General features: G+C 33.2%; 1 protein-coding gene across 10 annotated transcripts in view; it reads right to left on the reverse strand.

The window, feature by feature from the left end:
• Positions 1-22,995, reverse strand: part of SYCP1 (synaptonemal complex protein 1) — a 131,310-nt gene that overhangs the window by 54,577 nt on the left and 53,738 nt on the right. For 5 of the 10 annotated variants that reach the window (XM_073896085.1, XM_073896082.1, XM_073896084.1 and 2 more), the window contains 7 exons: positions 19,477-19,538; positions 9,768-9,872; positions 8,677-8,780; positions 7,442-7,559; positions 6,562-6,632; positions 4,014-4,095; positions 985-1,047 (listed from right to left, as the gene is read on the reverse strand). In XM_073896085.1, coding sequence (XP_073752186.1) covers positions 985-1,047; positions 4,014-4,095; positions 6,562-6,632; positions 7,442-7,559; positions 8,677-8,780; positions 9,768-9,872; positions 19,477-19,538 — 605 coding nt within the window. The remainder of the gene's footprint in view (positions 1-984; positions 1,048-4,013; positions 4,096-6,561; positions 6,633-7,441; positions 7,560-8,676; positions 8,781-9,767; positions 9,873-19,476; positions 19,539-22,995) is intronic. The other 5 variants (XM_025872501.2, XM_073896086.1, XM_073896087.1 and 2 more) reach the window with 5 other exon arrangements.

Here is a 22,995-nt window from a genome sequence, read left to right on the forward strand (position 1 = left end):
ATCTTACTCTCCTTTCTTTCTGAATAAGCTAATGAAAATTAAAATAATTTGTCACACCTTTTAAATTTCAATAATCTCCAAATTTAGGGCTAATTAAGATAAATATATTTGGTAGAATTCCCAAAATTCTTTTTTAAGATTTTATTTATTTGACAGAGAGAGACATAGCGAGAGAGGGAACACAAACAGTGGGACTGGTAGAGGGAGAAGCAGGCTTCCTGCGGAGCAGGGAGCCTAATGTGGGGCTTGATCCCAGGACTCTGGGATCATGACCTGAGCGGAAGGCAGATGCTTAACGACTAAGCCACCCAGGCACCCCGAATTCCCAAAATTCTTGAAAAGGATTTAAACTACCAGGGTTTTTTTCCCCCAATCACAGTTCATCTCGAAGTAATATAACTCACAGGCATAGAAACAAAGAATTTTATTCACCACAATTCTAGGCAGAGAATAAAATGGTGTTATCAGAGGTCAGAACTTCAGAGATGAACTATACTTTTCCAGACTACTTACTATATAGAAGGTCAAGTTTAGGATAAATGTGTGGAGATGGGAGAAGTGAATTGGGATGGACAGCCAGGCAGTAAAAACACTTAATGTCACATAAATAGAGCAGAAAATTTTCTGCAGCTCCTTTGATTATATGAGTGAGAGAAATGTCTAACAATAATCTTTATAAAGCATCTTGCCACTCTAAAGATATCTGCAACAAATACAGCTGCTAAGAGTGTAAAATTTGGGGAAAGGAAAGAGATAACTAAAGAGGAGTTTAATGAAACTTTGTTCTCTGAAGCAATGTACAAAACTCCTGAACCCAGAGCTTCTTCAAAGAAACCTGGAGTAAAAATCCAAAATTATTCCTTAAAGCCTTCAAAGAGAATTGAAATCTCTTTAGGACCAGTGTAAAGGCTGGTCCTAAAGAACCTAGTCATACTGTTGTTACAGTCTCTTTTCTCAAAAACGCTTTTTTCCATTTGATAATACCTTGTTTTCTAAGATCTTCATTTGTTTCTCTTTTTTTAAAACTTCACATTCAATGCTGCGAGCCTAAAAAACATCATTTGCCATCATATTTAAAATGTTAACAGAATTTCTATTTTCTTCTATGCGTATCTTTCAGAAATGGAATTATAAAACTTAGTCTTCTATTTCTACAAAAATATACATACTCCCAGTTTATTGCAGTATCCTTTTTTAAAAAAGAAATTGTCTTTAATGTTTTTGTGTTAATGCTCATCATTCTTATTTTAATCTTAGCCCAATATCACTTTGTAATATTTTATCAACTTTGCCAGTTTACCTTGAATTTTTTACAGTTGTCTTGTCAAATGTTTGTAATCTTCTAAATATGTCTTTCACAAACATGTTAATCTGAACCTCAGAACAACCCAATGATAAAGAAATGGCAGGTATTATTATCTCCATTTTAGAGATGAGAAAATAGGCTCAGAGAAAGCATGTATGAAATACAAATGTCTGAACTAAGGTAGTGGATTGGGGGAAAAAGGTGTAATGAATTTCAATGTCAGGCAAATTTCTGAGAACTACTTGCAAATTGGATTCTTTCTGGGGAAATGTTTCAATAAGTAAATTGAAATCCAACCACGGAAAAAGCTTAAATATTCCAACTTGTCTTGCATTTTGGGCTTTTTTTCCTTAACTCATCACTAATATCTTCTACATTGGTAAAATATATTTAAATTCTTGGTAAAGGATTTTTATTTTACATTAAACACCAAATTCATGCTTTTTCCCCATCACAAAAGGATTAGTGTCTTGAAGCAGCCTCTGATGCAAATTTTAAAGTAGTAAATTACATAGCAAGTCTTCAGGAGATTAAAGTCCTTTTTCTGAACTTAATTAATATGAAACTGAAAGAAAAAAATAACTTTTTGAGAGGAAAAAAATGTGGTACAGTCTAAAGAACGTTAGAAGACCAGCACTACTACTTCTTAGTTATGTAGCCTTTCAAGGCTTTTTTACCCTTTGGAGGCCCAATTTCTTAATTCATAAAATGAGAACAAAAATAACTTGTGGTTAACTAAGAGAACATATATAAAGAACTAGAATGTTCTTGGTACACTGTAAGCCCTTAAAAATATTAGCTCATCTCATCTTTACAATCTTAGTTATAAAATAGTCTTACAACTTTCTAAAAATACATATGACACTTCTCAGGTCAAAAGTCTTCAATAATGTCAAATTCCTAAATATAGTTTATGAGGCTTTAAATAACCCGCCCTCATCTCTCCCAACCTTCATTTCCCCTATCCTTCATCTCTCCATGCTCATCTCTCTACCCTCATCTTTTTTTTTATTGTTATGTTAATCACCATATATTACATCATTAGTTTTTGATGTAGTGTTCAATGATTCATTGTTTGTGCATAACACCCAGTGCTCCATGCAGAATGTGCCCTCTTTAATACCCATCACCAGGCTAACCCATTCCCCTACACTCCTCCCCTCTAGAACCTTCAGTTTGTTTTTCAGAGTCCATCGTCTCTCATGGTTCGTCTCCCCCTCTGACTTACTCCCCCTCATTCTTCCCCTCCTGCTATTTTCTTTTCTTTTTTCTTAACGTATGTTGCATTATTTGTTGCAGAAGTACAGATCTGCGACTCAACAGTCTTGCACAATTCACAGCGTTCACCATAGCACATACCCTCCCCAATGTCTATCACCCAGCCACCCCATCCCTCCCACCCCCCCCACCACGCCAGCAACACTCAGTTTGTTTCCTGAGATTAAGAATTCCTCATATCATTGAGGTCATATGATACATGTCTTTCTCTACCCTCATCTTTCCCTACTCCATCCACTATTACTACTATCTTAAACTCCACCTTTCAGCCAAGATGAAGTTTCATAGTTGTTTAAATATGACACTCTCTCATACTCTGTATATTGTCTATGTGTGTGCTTATAATTTATAATACTCTTCTCCCTGATATATTTGTGTCCACCCCTCTGCCTTCCACTAATTCCTATTAATCTTAGGTTTCAAACCAAATGTCACTTCTTCCAGGAAGCTTGTCCTGACTCAACTTTTGATTAGATACTCCTTGTATAGGCTAGAGTAGCAATTATACAGAGGAGTTATTTTAGGCTGACCACCATTCTTTCCTGAGAAGACTCTGTTAGTGTAAATTCCATAATAATCCTGCTGAATCCATGTAGTTTGATGGAAGCTGATCTGTCTAGGAATAGGTAGGTACACAGCTCAGGCTTCACCAAATTACTCTACCCCTTAACCACAATGATTGACTCAGGAATAAGTAAGTAAACTAAACTAGGCCAAAGTCCTCTCCAAGATTTTTTTTCAGAACTTTCAAGACACTTTTTTAAAGCCTTCCAACTAATTCCAGTGCCTTTCACATCTCCCCATTCCATTCTTAAAAATTAAAAATGTGACTTCCCTAATTAAAAAAATTTAATTGGATCACACATTATCCACCAGGACAAATGAAATCCAAATTGGGCACCCAGAACAGTGCCTGGCACAGGTAGGTAGCTAATAATATGTGCTGAGTGAATGAAAAAACACAGTCAAGGCCTTCACAATCTAGCTTGATCTATCTATTCTGGCAAATCTTTTCCCCACTATGTATATTGTATACTATCATCAGGTCATATACTATTCTACTTTTGTGACATTCTTCCCTAAAAACCTTCCTGTCTCAATTTGTTGAAATCATATCCACCAAAGCACAACACAAACATGTCAATTTATCAGTATGTTCTTTACTACTAAAACACGAACACTTTTAGCCTAAAAATGTAAATCAACATTAAGTATTGAGCATTTGTGAAAGAAATTTGGAATTATGCTATTTCTTCTAGATGTAAACCATGTAAGCAAAATAACCCAACTTTGCCTATAGTTTTAAGGTCAACAGCCTAGAATAGTCCCTATATTGATAGCATACTTCACTTTATTTTGTTTTAGACATGTGGTGTTGATTTTATGATTTGAAATCCTGTTATACAATTTATTATTAAATATAACATACATTTTCTTCACTCTTGTCCAATTTACATTTAACTTCATCTCCTTTCTGTTTTAGTTCTTCTCTCACAGATTCCAGTTCATTCCTTAAAGGAAATGGAAGAGTGACATTGTAAAAAAATTTTATATTTTTGTTTTACTCCTTTTCTGGGATTTCTTAAAATGGTTGACTATTATATTTTTTTGTTGGTTTAAATTTTCATTTTGTTTGGTAATTTTTCATACATTAATGTCAACAGGCACACTTCCTCTCCTACATTTAAATTACTTTATAATTTAATTTGAAACTAATTATCTAGATCCTCTATCCATAAAAAAAGAAATACTGATTTCTTATTTAAGCCAAGATTTTACTTTACTCTTTTCTTAAAGAAGTCATAATTAGTCATCATTCTAAGATGTAGTCATAATTTTATACAAATAAATTAGGGACATAAATGCAAGTGATGTTAATGAAGAACTACTTGACTGAGATATTTACATAGACAAATATTCTTACATAGAGAGAGAGTATTTCTGGAAACACAAGAAACAGTGATAACTCTGGGGAAGGAAACTGGATAGCAGGAAGACAAAGGATAGATAGTTTCCTTTCCCTGTGTTCCCCTTTGTTGCTTTGAATTTTGTGCCATATGTATATATTATCCTTTCAAAATTTTTTAAATTAAAAAAAAATCTGCCTGTTGCACATAACACAATGGTATTTTTGTCTCAGATCCTTGAAGCTATTTCTAGTCTCCCTGGTTAGCACTAATATGTTGCTGGGTTTAGCCTGCATGCACAGAATATTATTCAATCATATGGAATAACTGGTCCTATAAAAACTGAATCCAGGATATTTGCTCTTTAACTAAGTATTAAATTTTTAATTGGCATATTCTAACTTTTCCTATACATTTATATTTACAGTTCTATAAGTCTATAGAATAGGTAGATGTACAAAAAGATATTATCCAAATAATCTGAATTCTCTTAAATAAAAAGCAGTCTTTCCCTAAAATAGGTCTTCACTTTTTATCCTCAAAATGTACAGTGCCTTAGTCACAGAGATTCAATCTAAAAATAACAGCTACTTCTCAAGGAGAAAATTGAGCAACAACAACAAAAGCAATCATTAGAAATACAATAAAAGTTAACTTTCCAAACCTAGAAAATAACAGTAATATGGCCAGGAACTGTACACAGCACTTTATTCACATTACCCCATATAACTCAATCCTAACCTAAATGCCAACCAAATATTAAAAAACAAAACTTAATACTTCAGACTATAAGAACAAGAGCGCCCCAAAATTTGGAAATCATCTAAATTACTAATGGATTAAAAGGAAAGAAAATACAAAAACATGTTACTTAGGAAACAAACATGAAAACACTATCAAAACCCAAGTCATAGATCCATAGCTGTGTTAAGAAGTATACTCCTATCTTGAAATGTTTTTATTATTTAAAAAGAGAAAGAAAAACTAAATATCAATATATCAATTTGAAAAAAAACTAAAAAAAGATTAATATTTGATTTCAAGCAGGCAAAAAATTTCTAAGTAGAAAAGCAATAGGAAAAATTACCCCCCCCACATAAAAAAAAGACAACTAGCTCTAATACAAAATCAAAAAACTTATGCATGACAAAAACCCAAAGTGAAAGGAAAACAAGTTTGGGGAAATATGTACTGTAAATAAAACAAGATAAAGGATTACTACATTTTTTAAAGTTTAAATAAATCAGTAAGAAAACAATTAAGACCTCAAAATATTAATGGGGAACAGATATAAGCAATTTAGAAATAAGAAATTCGAGCAAGCAAGCATAAAAAATTCCAAAGCTTATTCAAAAAATGAAAATTACAAATCATAAGAATAATGAGTTTTTATCTATTATATTATCAAAAAATTTATGATAGTACTCAAAACAAATTAAAAGATTTTGGAACCATCATTTTCATACAACAGTTGTAGTACTATATGGTTTACAACCAGTATAACCTATTAGAAACCATTTGATTATCAAAAATCATTGAAACAATTATTCCAGTAACTCAGTAAACTTTACTCCTTGAAACGTAGTCTATCAAACTCAAAATAAGGGAAAAAAATCTGTATGCACCAAGATGTTGACTACAGTACTATTTATGATAGTGGAAAACTAGAAAATGTAAATATCTAAAAACAAAAAGGATTAAATACTGTTATATCCACTTGACTGGTTTATAGGCATTAAAATAGAGGACTGTGAATGGACAATGTTTAAAAACAATATTTTAAAAAAATTCCTCGTCTAAATTTTCTTGTATATAATTATTTTCTTAAATATTAAATATAAGAAAGTTCAGGATGCTTTAAAATTAATCTCTAAGTCTAATCTCACTATTTCAACACTAAGAACAAACATTACAATTTTATTTTTAAGCAGAATTCCAACAAAGTAATTCTAATTTTTTACTTTATACCATATTCAACATTATTATCTAAATTAACTATAACAAATTAACAGAAAAGAAATACTAAAATCTCTTCCCAGACTTAAAAAAAAGCCAACTCATTAGTCTTGCCTTAACTGTGTTTCCATTTCTTCCAGTTTTTCTATTTGTTTCAACATCCTTTCTTCTTGCTTTTTGCTATTCTAAGGAAATAATCAATGTTGTTTATATTAATTATTTTGTTTCAACAAAAATAAAGTTGAAACTATTATTTAAAACCTTTATCTGCCAGCATAAAATTCATTTAGTTATATATAAAATAAGACAATGGGCTATTTTCCTTGCATAGTTCCACACTATTTTTCTAGCCTTATTTTAATTATTCCCCTAACAATCTCTACATAGCAGCTAAAAAAACAAGTCTTACTTGTTTCCCAGTGATAATTTAAGGCTTCTATCCTCTGTTCATATTGTTGTGGCTTCAAGGAATGCTTTTCCATTCACTGTTACCTACTGAATTCATAGTTATTCATCTTTTAAGGCCAAAATCAATGCTATACTCTCTCTGAAGCCTTCTCTTCCACCAAGGCAGAAGTAATCTTGTCAATTCCGATTACACTTGGTCCCCAAAACAATATATAACAGTATTTTGTTTAAGTTATTTGAGCATTTAGTTTTTCTATTGAGCCATAAGAACTTAAAGAGGAAGATATTTTATTCACCATTATATCCTCCACATTCTTACATGATTTACTTAATACTTGTTGAGTAAATACTTCATAAAAATCTTGATGCTTAAAATTAAATTAACTTTATCAATGGGTAGTCTCTATATTCTGTTGCCCATTATCACCATCAAAATCAATATGCATATTTTTCTTCTGAAACAAAGTATCAGCTCTAACATAATCAGATTTGTAAAAGTGAAAGAATTTTGGAAGATAATCTATTCTAATACCCTAATTTTACAGGTTAGAAAACTAAGTGACTGGTACTTTCTTTATCAACTCACATCAATATCTTCTTGCTGTTTCTTGATTTCTAGGGCCATATCACTTGTTTCTTGTGCTAGTTCTTTGTTCTCCAGTGAAAGCCTGTTGCAGCTTGCATTTAGTTCAGTAGTCTTAAGCCTATTTTTTAAAAACATGTCAGACCTAAATATTTACCTATTAAATTATATGATGTGGAATTTAATTCAAGATAATCTTAGGGTAAAGGGAGAAAGGGCTGGGAGTATAAATAAGATTGGCCATTAGTTAATAATTTCTGAAGCTGATAGATATATGCTGTTTCATTACATTATTTCCTCTACTTTGTACATGTTTAAAATTTTCTGTAAGTTTTTCAAGAGGTCCTATTTCCTTGAATATTCCCTGCGCACCTCATGCCCCATATTTTTCCACAGATTTTAAAGTGTATATTATTTTCTTCATATAATTTTTGTCTATAGTATACTGTCTCTTAGAAACTATTCCAAATTTCTGGTGATTTGATTAAAGTAAAGTAGTACATGAGGCATGAACTATTTTTAACAAAATATTTTCATTAAAATAAATCTCAGTTTAACTTCTGTGCACAACACTTGAACTGCTCTAACAAGGTCTCAAATGTTCTGCACTGGAAGAGAGATCACTGCTATTATTGGTTGCAATCAGGATCAATTTTAAATGAAAGAAGGGGACTGTGTGGCTCTATGGAATGATTTCAGCAGCACCTATTATCTTCTACTTACCAGTACTGGAAATTCATTAAAGAGTAGATTAAAAAATGAAAGGTTGAAAAAGCAAACATACCAAGGATAACATAAATTTATACGAAAGTATAAATAACTAACCAGTCCATTTATTAAAAGGAATATGAATTTTACCCATAATTCAATGACCTGTATGTATTTTGGTCACTTCAACAAAACAAATCTATGAAATAATTCAACAAAATACCAAAATAACTAGGTAGAACTGCAAATGATTACTTTTATCAGGAACTAAATATCTCCAAGAAAAGTAATATAGTGATCTTCTAAAGAAGTTTTCAACTTTGTGATGTATTCTTTTTATGTTAATGATATATACATATCATTAATTTAATTAACAATGAAATTAATAAATTATTTTGATGTCTAATCAGGAATAAAACACAACTTTAACCCCATTCAAATAAATATTGAATATAACTTACTAATTTATTATTAACTATCAGAAAGCTTAGAAATTGAATACATAAGTTATTTATAGATAGAAAACTTACTTCTCAGTTTCAAGCTCAGTTTTCAGCTCTTTAACCTGTTTGGAATAATGCTGTTCACTTGTCACAATGGCAGTTAACTGTATTTCCAAATCATGTATTTTTCCCTGGAAAATGTGTATAATCACAGCAAACTTTTTTTTACAATTTTCTTATTTAAAAGTATGGCCACTTTGTAATCAAGTCATATATTTGGCAATATTTTGGTAAGAAATGTCAAATTTTAAAATTTAATAGATTTAATGCCAGAACCATTATAATTTTAGAACAAGGAGCAATGACAAATGTAATTTTAGTGAATTCCATCTTGATATTCTAAAGCTCAACCAGTAAAATTATATTTACATATTATAAAATATTTTCATCAATTTTACTCTACCAGGTAATTAATCTCAACTAAAATGTTATGTTAAGAAAAAATATATTAACTAATGAAATCAGGTAGAATCTTAAAAACTAAGCTGTTCTGGGGGCACCTGCTGACTCAGTTAAGCATCAGACTTCAGCTCAGTTCATGATCTCGGGGTCCTGAGATTGAGCCCCACATCCAGCTCCATGCTCAGCACGGAGTCCGCTTGTCCCTCTCCCTTTCCCTATGCCCCTCCCCCTGCTCGTACTCGCTCTAATAAAATCTTAAAAAAAAAAAAAAACTAAGCTGTTCTTACATAAGAAGATGGTCACAATGTAATGCTATTATATACTGAAAAAATACGTTTTTAAAATAAAAATATATTCTAAAATTATAGTATGAGCACTATAAAATTATAAATGAAGAACTTAATAAAAGTGAAATTTTAAATGTATAAATTAAGAAACACTGAAGACATAAAAAATGTGATTGTTATAAACCATAGCATTATACATACTATTGATATCTTAATGTTGACCTTTCTCTACCACATTATAATATGAAGATTCTCTAAGTTTGTTTCAAATCTATAATTAGTATATTAAACTAGCAGGAACACTTCCTTTGAAAGGAATTTTGAGAAGAAATCCTTCACAAAGCTAATAGCTATACCACAATCTATTCTGTAAATCTGTACTCTACTAACAAAATGTTGGAAAGAAAAATGTATCTTTTTTAAACAAACCTCTCTGGTTTGGAGAAGACCAGTTAATTCTTGTTCTGTTTCTTTTAATTCTTCAGCAATCTTCTCAAATTGTTTCTTTTCATCTAAAAGCTTTTGGTTTTCTGCCTATTTAAGAACATTAACAAATCATGATAGCCAAAGTACACACACATTCAAAATAATCAAACTGCCTAACTAGAACAAAGAGAATTATGAGTTTCTCTCTGGCTAAATTAAAAAAAAGAGAGAGAGAGAAAACAAGTTATAATTAAGTACATTCTAAAACTACATATGATGACAGAAGATTCAATGGACAGAGCCCTGAAATTTTTCAATGAAAAAAAAAATCATACAGGTCATTGAATTCAAACCTTATCTTATACATAAATCACTCCAATTTATTACCATTTATTGGTCACTAACTATTCCATCAATCCTGTTTGTCCTTATATTGTACTAAAATGTGCTTCCCTGTAACTTTCATGCAGTGGTCATTGTTCTGCCTTCCTTAGTCACAAAGAAGTCTAATTCCTTTTTAACATGATAGCTAACAAATATTTGAAGAGAGTCATTAACACTCCCTAACTTTTCTCTTAACTATTCTAAAATCTCTAATTCTTATTATCATTCTTCCGATGAAATGGTTTTGCTTTATTCCCTCAAGATGGACTCACTTTGTCAATACACAATTTTAAGTAAGGTATCAAGAATTAAATTCAATGTTCTATACAATCAAGTTGAACAACCCACAGTTGAAAGGCCAAATCCAGTCACTGCTTGTTTTTAATAAAGTTTTACTGTAATACAGCCAATATGTTTATGTATTGTATATTCCCATTTTACCTTATAACAACGAAGTTGAATAGCTACAACAGAGATCAATATAGCCTACAAAGCCTAAAAATTTGCTACTGGCTGTTTAGATAAAAATTTTGTCAACCTCCACTTCAGATGAGTCCCATACGATAGGACTCTCTGCAATAATAGGAACATATGATAGTAACTGAGCACTTCAAATGTGGCTACTGGAGCTGAGGAACTGACTTTTAAATTTGGTCTATTCTAATTAATTTAAATTTAAACGCCACATTTGGATAGTAGCTACTATACTGAATAGCATAGCTCTAGAAACCAAGCAAGACTAAGTATAAAATAACCATTATTTCTTTAGTTATGGGTACTTAATTACTATCAATTCCTCCTGTTATTCAGAGAGTGTATACACACACACACACACACACACACACACATATATATATATACACACCCAATTTTTATGTTGTTTACTCAAGCATGAAATCATAACAATTTCATTAAAGGCCTGGCAATAAATGTCCTATATTAATAATAAAAAACTACTAATTGACACCAAACCCTGCCTCCCTGCATGCTGGAGGTGCATTTCCACTAGGGCAAGTCCACCTGAGAATCAGTGCAACAGGCCCCTCCCCCAGAAGACCAGCACAAACAACTCACTCACACCAAGTTTATAGATCATAGAGGGCTGCAAAGCTTCAGCTCTTAGGGAAAACAGTATATAGCACTCTGTATTTTTATTATTTTTTCAGTTATTTACTTATTTTTTCAAATCTTTTCTTTATTCATTTTTAATTTTCCTATATATACTTTGTATTTTTTTTGTTTCCTTTAATTGTATTTTAGTGTGTGTGTGTGTCTTTCTTATTTTGGGATCTAGTTTTTATTTTTATTTATTTTTAACAAGCAGACTAAAACAAACCCAGGATCTAGTTTTTTTTGGTTTTTTTGTTGTTATCATTGTTTTTGTTGTCTTTTTCTCTTTCTTTCTTTTTCTTTTCTGAACAAAATGATGACACAGAGAAATTCACCCCAAAAGAAAAAACAGGAAGTAGTACTCACAGCCAGGGATTTAATCGATACAGATAAGTGAGCTGTCTGAACTAGAATTTAAAAGAACAATTATAAAGATACTAGCTGGGCTTGAAAAAAGCATAGAAGACACTAGGGAATCTCTTACTGTAGAGATAAAAACCAAAATCTAGTCAGGCCAAAATTAAAAATGCTATAATCAAGATGCAGTCCCAAGTGGATGACATAAAAACCAGGATGAATGAAAAAGAAGAGTGAATCAGTGATATAGAAGATAAAATTATGGAAAATAATGAAACTGAAAAGAAGAGGAAAGAACACTATTAGATCACGAAGGTAGACTTAGGGAATTCAGCAATTCCATAAAGTGAAATAATATCTATAACATAGGAGGTCCCAGAAGAAGCAGAGTGGGGAAAAAGGGGCAAAAGGTTTATTTAAACAAATTATACCTGAGAACTTCCCTAATCTGGGGAAGGAAACAGGCATTCAAGAAGCACAGAGAACTACCCTCAAAAATCAACAAAAATAGGTCAACACCTCAACATATTACAGTGAAACTTGCAAATTACAAAGATAAAGAGAAAATCCTGAAAGCGTCTCAGGACAAGAGGTCCTCAACCTACAAGGGAAGACACATATGGCTGGCAGCGTACCTGTCCACAGAGTCCTGGCAGGCCAGAAAGAACTGGCAGGTTATATTCAATGTGTTAAATGGGAAAAATATGCAGCAAGAATACTTTACCCAGCAAGGCTGTCATTCAGAATAGAAAGAGAGAGAAAGTTTCCAAGACAAACAAAAATTAAGGAATTCGTGAACACTAAACCAGCCCTGCAAGAAATATCAAAGTGGACCCTTTGAGCAGAAAGAGAGACCAAGGGCGCCTGGGTGGCTCAGTTGGTTAAGCGACTGCCTTCGGCTCAGGTCATGATCCTGGAGTCCCGGGATCGAGTCCCACATCGGGTTCCCTGCTCAGTGGGGAGTCTGCTTCTCCCTCTGACCCTCTTCCCTCTTTGCTCCCTAACTCTCATTCTCTCTTTTTCAAAAAAAAAAAAAAAAAAAAAAAAAAAAAAAAAAAAAAAAAAAAGAAAGAGAGACCAAAAGTAACAACCACCAGAAAGGAACAGAGACAATCTATAGGAAGAGCAACTTTACAGGTAATACAATGGCACTAAATTCATATCTTTCAATAATTACTCTCAATGTAAATGGACTAAATGCTCCAAACAAAAGATGTGGGTACAGAATGGATTTAAAAAAAGACCCATCAATATGTTGCTTACAAGAATCTCATTTTAGACTCAAAGACACCTCCAGATTGAAAATGAGGGGGTGGAGAACCATTTAGCACGCTAATGGACATCAAACAAAAGCTGCAGTAGCCATCCTTATACCAGACGAACTGGATTTTAAACCAAAGACTGTAGTAAGAGCTGAAGAAAGACACTATATCATAATAAAGGGGTCTATCTGACAAGAAGATCTAACAATTATAAATATTTATGCCCCCAACTTAGGAGCAGCCAAATATATAAATTAATAACAAATTTAAGAAACTCATTAACAATAATAGTAGAGGACTTTAACACTTCACTTACAACTGTGGACAGATCACCTAAGCCAAAGATCAACAGGGAAACAAGAGCTTTGAATGACACACTGGACCAGATGGACTTAACAGATATATTCAGAGCAATTAATCCTAAAGCAGCAGAATACACATTCTTTTCAAGTGCACATGGAACATTATCCAGAACAGATCACAAACTAGGTCATAAATCAGGACTCAGATGGTACAAAAATACTGAGATCATACAATGGGTATTTTCAGACCACAGTGCTATGAAACTTGAAGTGAACTGCAAGATAAAATTTGGAAGAACCACAAATACAAGGAGGTTAAAAAACATCCTACTAAAGAATGAATGGGTCAACAAGGACATTAAAAGAAGAATTAAAAAACACATGGAAGCAAATGAAAATGAAAACATGACAGTTCAAAACTTTTGGAATGCAGCAAAGGTGGTCCTAAGAGGGAAGTACAGGTCTTCCTCAAGAAGCAAAAGTCTCAAATACACAACCTAACCTTACACCTAAAGGAGCTAGAAAAATAACAGCAAATAAAGCTTAAATCCAGCAGGAGAAGAGAAATAATAAAGATTAGAGCAGAAATAAATGACACAGAAATAAAAAAAAAAAAATCACAGAACAAATCAACATAAGTAGGAGCTGGTTCTTTGAAAGAATTAACAAGTTTGATTAACCCCTGGTCAGACTTATCGAAAAGAAAAGAAAGGACCCAAATTAAAAAAAATTACCAATGAAAGAAGAGAAATCACAACCACCACCACAGAAATACAATTATAAAAGATTATGAGCAATTATCTGCCAAGAAATTAAGTAATCTGAAGGAAATAGATGCATTCCTAGAAATATATAAACTACAAAAACTGAAACAGGAAGAAATAGAAAACCTGAACAGACCCATACCCAGCAAGAAAATTGAAGCAGTAATCAAAAGTCTCCCAACAAACAAGAGTCCAGGGCCAGATGGCTTCCCAGTGGAATTCTACCAAACATTTAAAGAAGAATTAATATGTATTCTTCCAAAACTGTTCCAAAAAATAGAAATGGAAGGAAAACGTCCAAACTCATTCTACAAGGCCAGCATTACCATGAGCCCAAAACCACACAAAGACCCCACTAAAAGGAGAATTAACAATATCCTTGATGAACATGGATGCCAAAATTCTCAACAAGATATGGGCTGATAGGATCCAACAGTACATTAAAAGGATTATTCACCATGACCAAGTGGGATTTATTCCTAGGCTGCAGCGGTGGTTCAACATCCACAAATCCATCAACATGATACCCCACATTAATAAAAGAATAAGAATCATATGATCCTCTCAACAGATGCAGAAAAAGCATCTGATAAAATACAGCATCCTTTCTTGATAAAAACCCTCCACGATGTAGGCATAAAGGGAACATACCTCAACTTCATAAAAGCCATATACAGAAGACCCACAGTGAATATCATCCTCAACAGGTGAAAAACTGAGAGCTTTTCCCCTAAGGTCAGGAACATGACAGGGATGTCCACTCTTACCACTGTTGTATAACAGTACTAGAGTCCTAGCCTCAGCAATCAGAAAACAAAAAGAAATAAAAGGCATCCAAATCATCAAAGAAGGCGGCAAACTTTCACTCTTCCCAGATGACAGGATACTCTATGTAGAAAACCCAAAAGATTCCACCAAAAAACTGCTAGAACTGATACAGGAATTCAGCAAAGTCACAGGATATTAAAAAAAAAAAAAAATCAATGCACAGAAGTCTGCTGCATTTCTATACACTAACAATGAAGCAGCAGAAAGAGAAATAAAAGAATCTATTCCATTTACAATTGCACCAAAAATCATAAGATAACTAAGGAATAAACCTAATGAAACAGGTAAAAGATCTGTACTCTGAAAACTATACAACACTTATGAAAGAAATTGAGGAAGACACAAAAAAATGGAAATATTCCATGCTCATGGATCGGATGAACAAATATTGTTAAAATGTCTATGCTACCCAAAGCAATCTAGATTCAATGCTATCCCTATCAAAATGCCACCAGCATCTTTCACAGAGCTGGAACAAACAATTCTAAAAATTTTTATAAAGATTTTATTTATTTACTTGATAGAGAGAGCAAGAGAGCACAAGCTGGGGGAGCAGCAGAGGGAGAGGGAGAAGCAGGCTCCCTGCTGAGCAGGAAGTCTAATGTAGGGCACGATCCCAGGACCCTGGGATTATGACCTGAGCCAAAGGCAGACGCTTAACTCCTAAGCCACCCAGGTGCCCCCAGAAACAATTCTAAAATTTGTATGGAACCAGAAAAGACCCCGAAATATCAGAGGAATGTTGAAAAAGAAAAGCAAAGCTGGAGGCATCACAATTCCAGACTTCAAGATGTATTACAAAGCTGTGATCATCAAGACAGTATGGTATTGACACAAAAACAGACACATAGATGAATGGAATAGAATAGAGAACCCAGAAACGGACACTCAACTCTATGGCCAACTAATCTTTGACAAAGCAGGAAAGAATATCCAACGGAAAAAAACAGTCTTTTCAACAAATGGTGCTGGGAAAATTGGATAGCCACATGCAGAAGAATGAAACTGGACCATTTTCTTATAACATACACAAAAATAAATTCATAATGGATGACAGGATCAAAATCCTAGAGGAGAACACAGGCAGCAACCTCTTTAACCTCAGTCGTAGCAACTTCTTGCTAAGCACATCTCCAGAGGCAAGGGAAACAAAAGTAAAAATGAACTACTGGGACTGCATAAGGATAAAAAGCTTTTACACAGCAAAGAAAACAATCAACAAAACTGAAAGGCAACCTACAGAATGGGAGAAGATATTCACAAATGACATATCAGATAAAGGGCTAGTATCCAAAATCTATAAAGAAATTATCAAACTCAACACCCAAAAAACAAAAATCCAATCAAGAAATGGGCAGAAGACATGAACAGATATTTTTCCAAAGAAGACATCCAGATGGCTAACAGACAGGAAAAAATGCTCAACATCACCTGGGATGCATCAGGGAAATACAAATTAAAAAAATGAGATACCACTTCACACCTGTCAGATGACTAAAATTAACAACTCAGGGAACAAGAGATGTTGGTGAGGATTCAGAGAAAGGGGAACCGTCTTACACTGTCAGTGGGAATGCATATTGCTGCAGCCATTCTGGAAAACAGTATGGAGGTTCCTCAAAAAGTTAAAAATAAAACTACCCCTCGACCCAACAATTGCACTACTAGGTATTTATCCAAAGGATACAAATATAGTGATTCAAAGGGGTATATGCACCCCAATGTTTAGAGCAGCAATGTCCACAATAGCCAAACTATGAAAAGAGCCCACATGTCCATCAACAGATAAATGGATAAAGAAGATGTGGTACATATACAATGGAATATTACTCAGCCATCAAAAAGAATGAAAACTTGCCATTTGCAATGATGTAGATGGAACTAGAGGGTATTATGCTAAGCAAAATAAGTCAGTCAGAGAAATACAAACACCATATGATTTCACTCATATATGGAATTTAAGAAACGAAACTGATGAAAATAGGGGAAGCGAAGGAAAAATAAGATAAAAACAGAGAAAGGGGCAAACCATAAGAGACTCTTAATTCTAGGAAACAAACTGAGGGTTGCTGGAGGGGGGATAGGGTAATTGGATGATAGGCATCAAGGAGGGCACTTGATGTAATGAGCCCTAGGTGTTATATGCAACTGATGAATCACTAAATTCTACACCTGAAACTAATACATTGTATGTTAACTAAATTGAATTTAAATAAAAACTTTTTTTAAAAACCTACTAATTGTAATTAAAGAGTCTGAATTTTATCAATAGGCAATGTGAAGCTATTTAAGACCAACTATAAAGCTACAGTAATCAAGACACTGATATATTGGTGAATTGATAACAAATAGATCAAGAAAACAGAAATAGTCCAGAAACAGAACCACACAAATATGGCCAATTGTTTTTATAAATGTGCAAAAGCAACTCAATGGAAAAAAGGAATCTTTTCAACAAATGGTAATATCCCCAAGATCAATCCAAGTATTTAAATCTTAAATATCTCTCAAAACCATCCATTTTTTTCTCACTACCACCTCCCAGCCTAAGCTATAATCATCTCTCCTCTGGCTACTGTGATTGTCTGTCTACTTAACTGTTCTATCTTCATATACTGTTCTCAATATTGCAAGACAAATGAGATTTTCAAAACGCAAACCAAGTCACTCCCTACTGAAATTCTTTAGAGCTTTCCATTCCTCTTAGGATAAATATAAAATCATCTTGATATGATTCAAAAGGCCATGAATTGCCATGCTCCTACTACCTTAACTCTCTAGCCTCATTTTGCACCACTCTCCTTTTCACTCCATGTTGCACTCACCATACTCCTTCCTATCAAAGGAACTTTACACATTATATGTCCTCTACCTGATAAGCTCTTCCCTTCCTTATCTGGATTTCAGTTCAATCTTTACTTTTTCAAAAAGAGGCTCTTCTAATCTAACTAGCTGAAGTCCCTTAATTATAGGCCTCATATAGCACTGCCTTTATTAGCACTCTACTTTATTGCCTTTGTCACCATTTTAATATTACCTTTGAATGATTGCTTATATTTAAGTGTGATATTTCATGACTGTAGATCCATGAAAGCAGTATATGCATCCATTTGCTCCCAACTGTACCCCCAGAGTACAACATAAAAGAAACTCAACATATGTTTGCTAAATGGGCAAATATATTGTTTTATTTATTCCTTACAACTACCCCATTAGATGTGTACAATTATTTTCCCTATTTCATAGATGGAAAACTGAGGCATCAAGAGTTTAGTTAATTTGCTCTCGGTCATATAGCTAAGAAGTAAAGAGCTGGATAGCAATCAAAACATTACAATTTTAAAGACCAAGATATTGTGTTCTATTGCTGTCCAAATATAACAAAACCCTAAACCAGTCCTTATCTGCTTAGGAGTGAATCTTATAGTAAAAACAATGCTTAGTATTCATTCATTCAACAAATATTTATAAAGTGTCGGTCACTGTGCTAAGTAAATACTAAGGTTATAAAGAAAACAGGATATGGGTTCTTAGCCCTTATGGGAGCATACCTTCATTCCACTATTTATTTACTGAGGACCTACTATATACTGCCTACTGTGCGAAGTAAGGATGAGTCAAAAGGGTGAATAAAGCTTTAAACAATTATACCAAAAATAAATTAATTCTATTTGTGTTAAGTGCTATAAAAGAAAAGTTCAGGGTGGCTATAGGCACAAGCCATACAGAGATCTAAACTAGATGAGAGGTTTATAGATAATATCAAGAGAGATTACCTAAACTGATATTCAAGCTGAGACTTGAAGTATAACAAAAAAAATAAGAATGCATTATCAAATCTGAAAGAAGTGTAAACATTATTATTCACAAGAGTTCAAGTAAAGCAATTCGGTGGAGAAAGGAAAAGCATTTGGAAATAATGCTTCCCAAGAGATGGAAGAATCAGGAGTTGCAAAATCAGGTAGAGATGCAATAGGTTAAACCCAAAATCAAATATCTGTAATCATAAACAATATTATATAGGGGTTGGCAAACTACAGCCTGCTAGATAAAATCAACCTACAGTCTCTTTTTGTAGGCCCTTGACCTAAGAATAATTTTTACATTTTTACAAGTTTGTTAAAAATAAAGGAGAAGAGGACAAGAAGGGGGAGGGGAGGTGTGGAAATAGGAAGAGAAGAGAATTAACATTCTGTATATAGACCACAAAGCCTAAAATATTTATTCTCCAGTCCTTTAAAAAAGTATGCTGCTCATGCTCCACACACTGTAATCAATTAAAACATAATTTTGCCTATCCTAACAAATTCATTAAACATGATTCTGTCTAAACACTAAACAAAGTTACTGAATATAAAACATATATATCTTCCCCAAAATTGTAGCTTTGTGGCTCAAAGGTATCACAAGCATATCAAATTTACTATCAGTAAATCAGTAATGTCACATGCATATTTGATCTTACTTAAATGTACTGCCAACACACATTCAAATAATATAAACACCTTCACCAGGACAGTTTTCAAAATATATTGAATTTGGTATAGATAAGAATGTGGCTTTACTAAAACACAAATGTATTTTTTTATATTTTAGCTGAAAACACTAATATAAAACATCTATAGTGTGAGAGTCTAAGTCAGTGGATTCAATATTATTTTGAAAAGTAACTGGTCTATATTAACAAGAGAAATTGTACACTTACCAAGATTTTTTTCAATTCTTCAAGTTCTACTTCTTTGTTATTTTTAAGCTTAGTCATCTCTTCTAAAATAAACAAAAGAATAAAAAGGTGTTAAAATCAGATTAAAAGAACAGCAGAGACAAGAAATAAGAATACCATCGTTTTAAAGGGAAAAAAACAGAGATGGGTTGGTGAAACTAAAGCACCATAAAGCACAGAGGAAGTTGAAATGGAACTACACAAAAATGATAAATATTAATAGTAATGTTTCTATAAAGTAGAATTACACAACCAAATGAACTCAAGTTCATTAACCAAAATAAGCAACGGATCTGTATAAAACATATTTGGGATGAAGTCACACAGCATGTGCCTTTACCTTTACTTCATCACTGTCTAAGTATCTGACCTCTAAATCTTCACTCCAAACTAAAAAGGAGAAGTGATCCACTTTCCTCAAGCTAATTCTGACCATTGTACTCTGGACCTCAATATTCCTACCTCCTCTGAGACTTTAGTTGCTATGTTATCTCTCTTAGAGAAAACTTTAAATTCCCCCATCCCTTCTAAACATCTATTTGAATACAAAACAATCTGATGGACCTGTCTGCCCTTTCATACTACCATCAAATTTCTTACTTTGTTTTGCAGACAAATTCCTGTTTGTTATCTATGCATTTCTTTCTTAGCTCCATGCAAAACTAATGCCTATCTCATTACATTAATTACACCTCTTATTAAATTAACAAAACTATGATCTTAAAGATCATCAATAACCATTTTGCGGTATAATTCTCAGTCCTCTTTATTGTGGAGCTTTCTGGCATTTGATGTTATTAACTACTCTACTTTTCTCCCTTTGATTTTCAAGACCTTGCATTATTTGCATTTCCTGTCCTCTCTAACTCCTGCTCCTATTTTCTTTGCTGACACCCTTCTTTTTTTCTACCCTATATAATAGCACTCTACAATGCTTTTTTTTTTATCTTCTATTAATTCAGTATTAGGTTAATTAATTTTAAAATATATCCAGCTCAAACCTCCTTTCTTATCCTTTCTTAGATTTTTTTAACTGCCTACAAAGTTCCCAAATGATGTCTAGCTGTCACCTAAAATTTTATTGTATCTGAAACATTGTCCTTCCTCACTGTTACGGGTTTTTAATAACTGGAGATATAAGAGATTTGCTGGAAGTTTCCCAGACTCTTTACATTAAAAATAAACAAAAAATTTGTAATAATTGCCCATTGTTTTTAAGGAAAAAAATCAACAAAATATAAAATGCAACCATGGACTCTCAAAGAAAAACCTGTCACAAGCAAAGCTTATTTAACCACACGATTTCATTTTAGGTAAAAAAAAAATTTTTTTCAAACTCAAGGACTGATTAAAGATAGTAGACTAAGCACATCTCCACATTTTCTCACCCCCAATCCCTTTTTAAAAGACGCAAAAAATAGATATATTTACAACATTAATAAAACCAGACCACCATGAACAAACCAAAAAGTTGAAGAATCCTGGCAGGGAGAGGGGGGACCCACATTAATTCAATGAAGGCTATGTGAAACACCTAGACCATACCTCCCACCACACAGCCCACCTCAAGTTTAATAAAAGATTCAGGAATTGAGGCAAAGGGATGCAGCAGTGCCCCAAACAGCTCATGATCTCTAAGCAAAATAAACATCTCCTAAACCCAAAAGATTAGCTACCAAGCCCACCTTTCCTTATAGTACCTCTCATCTCCCCCTTTCCCACCCCACATAATCAGAAAAATCAGATTATAACGTATGTGGGTGAAAAAAAGATTTTCAAATATTTAGATGAGTAAATAATCAAGAATCAACAATTAGTGAAGAAAAGCAAAACCATAAAAGAGAGGCACCAAATTCAATTAAGAGAACTAAAATAAAATCCAAGAAGGAATTAATAAAGCAAACAGAAGCAGATATTTTGCTAAGTATAGTATGTTCCAACAGCGTATAATATACACAAAATAAATCACCTAGAGCTCTTAGAAACTTAAAATTTGACAACTAAAACTTTAAAAATAGAAAAATAAACATAACTAAAGACTGAAATAGCAGGGGGAAACCAAAAGAATTTCCCCCCAATTCCCCCCCCAAAATAACTAAAAGTTAGAAAGTATAAAAGAGAAATTTTAAAATATAAAGGATAGATCCAGAATTTCTAAAATCTACCTGTCAGAACTTACAGAGAGAATGACACTAGAAAAGAAAAAAATAAGAGAAAAATTTTCAGGGCTGAAGACAGATAAAATGTCCTCAGATTCATGAGCTCACCAAATGCTAGCATTAAGTGTGATATGATTCCACTTTTAAAAGGTATTCTCTCATGCCTGTACCACTCAAATAGCTTCCAATCTAATTTATCCACTTTTACTTTTTTCCTATCAGCATTCCCCACCCACCATCAAATTTATCTGCCATACAGAAGTTGCAGCGGTCCTTTAAAAATGTAAACCAGATCATGTCATCCCCCTACTTAAAATCTTCTAATGGTTTTCCTTCATGTTTAGAATAAAATCAAAATTCCTTTCCTTGCTCCTACCCGATTTTGTCCTTATCACCTCATACTTATTTCATTACCCTTTTCATATCACTTCTTACACTCAGTCACATAGGCTTTCATTCAGTCACTTGAATTAACCAAGCTCTTTCACAACTCAGAGCAGTTCTACGTGAGTTTCCTTCTGACTGAAAAGCTCTCACCAACTCACATGCTTTACCTCACTAAATCTCATTTATGAGGTCAGCTAAAGGTCATGCCTTATCACCAAATCTAAATTAGGCCCTATTATTCTCTTACACGGTTTCATTTTCATTGTCTTCATAGCACTTATCCTAATTTGTAATTAAATATTTGTTATTTTATATATGTCATCAAATAAGAAGCAATAGAAAACACTAGAGGGAGAATTTGTTACATAACAGAGTAAAAGCAAACATGGGTACAGATACAGAAAAATAACCACAGGAGTAAAACCTATTTAGAGCAACATTAGACTAAATTGAAGACAGGAGACATATGAAGAAACAAAGCAAACTACCAAGTCAAAAACAGAATAAATTGACAAAGACTTTGTATTTACAGTTGGTTTTAATTTGCTTTGTCTGCACTACTTTTTAAATGAGCAATAAAACAACAGGTGATATTTAAAGAGTTCACACTCAAGCAATGAGATGACTCTTAAATTTACAACACAGAATAGTCAGATTTGTATTTTTAAAGGAACACTCTAGCATCAGTGCAGAGAATCAACAAGAGACAAGACTAGAAACAAAAATACTGATTCTCAAGCTATTACAATTAGTATTAGTCAGAGGTGTATGGTCCAGACCTAATACCAAGATATAAGAGGTAGAGCAGACTTCATCTGTGCAGAAAAAAAGTGGCCTTAGAATGAGTCAATAACTGAGACTGCTGAGGGAATGATGGAGGCTGATGGAGGAATATTCTAAGCAAGACGTAAGCTTAAGAATATACCATCAAGGAAGAATGCAAAGCATAATCAGG

The sequence above is a fragment of the Callorhinus ursinus genome, unplaced genomic scaffold (assembly GCF_003265705.2).
Source record: "Callorhinus ursinus isolate GAN/ISIS: 27379988/994484 unplaced genomic scaffold, GSC_fseal_2.0 scaffold9, whole genome shotgun sequence".
Classification (NCBI taxonomy): domain Eukaryota; kingdom Metazoa; phylum Chordata; class Mammalia; order Carnivora; family Otariidae; genus Callorhinus; species Callorhinus ursinus.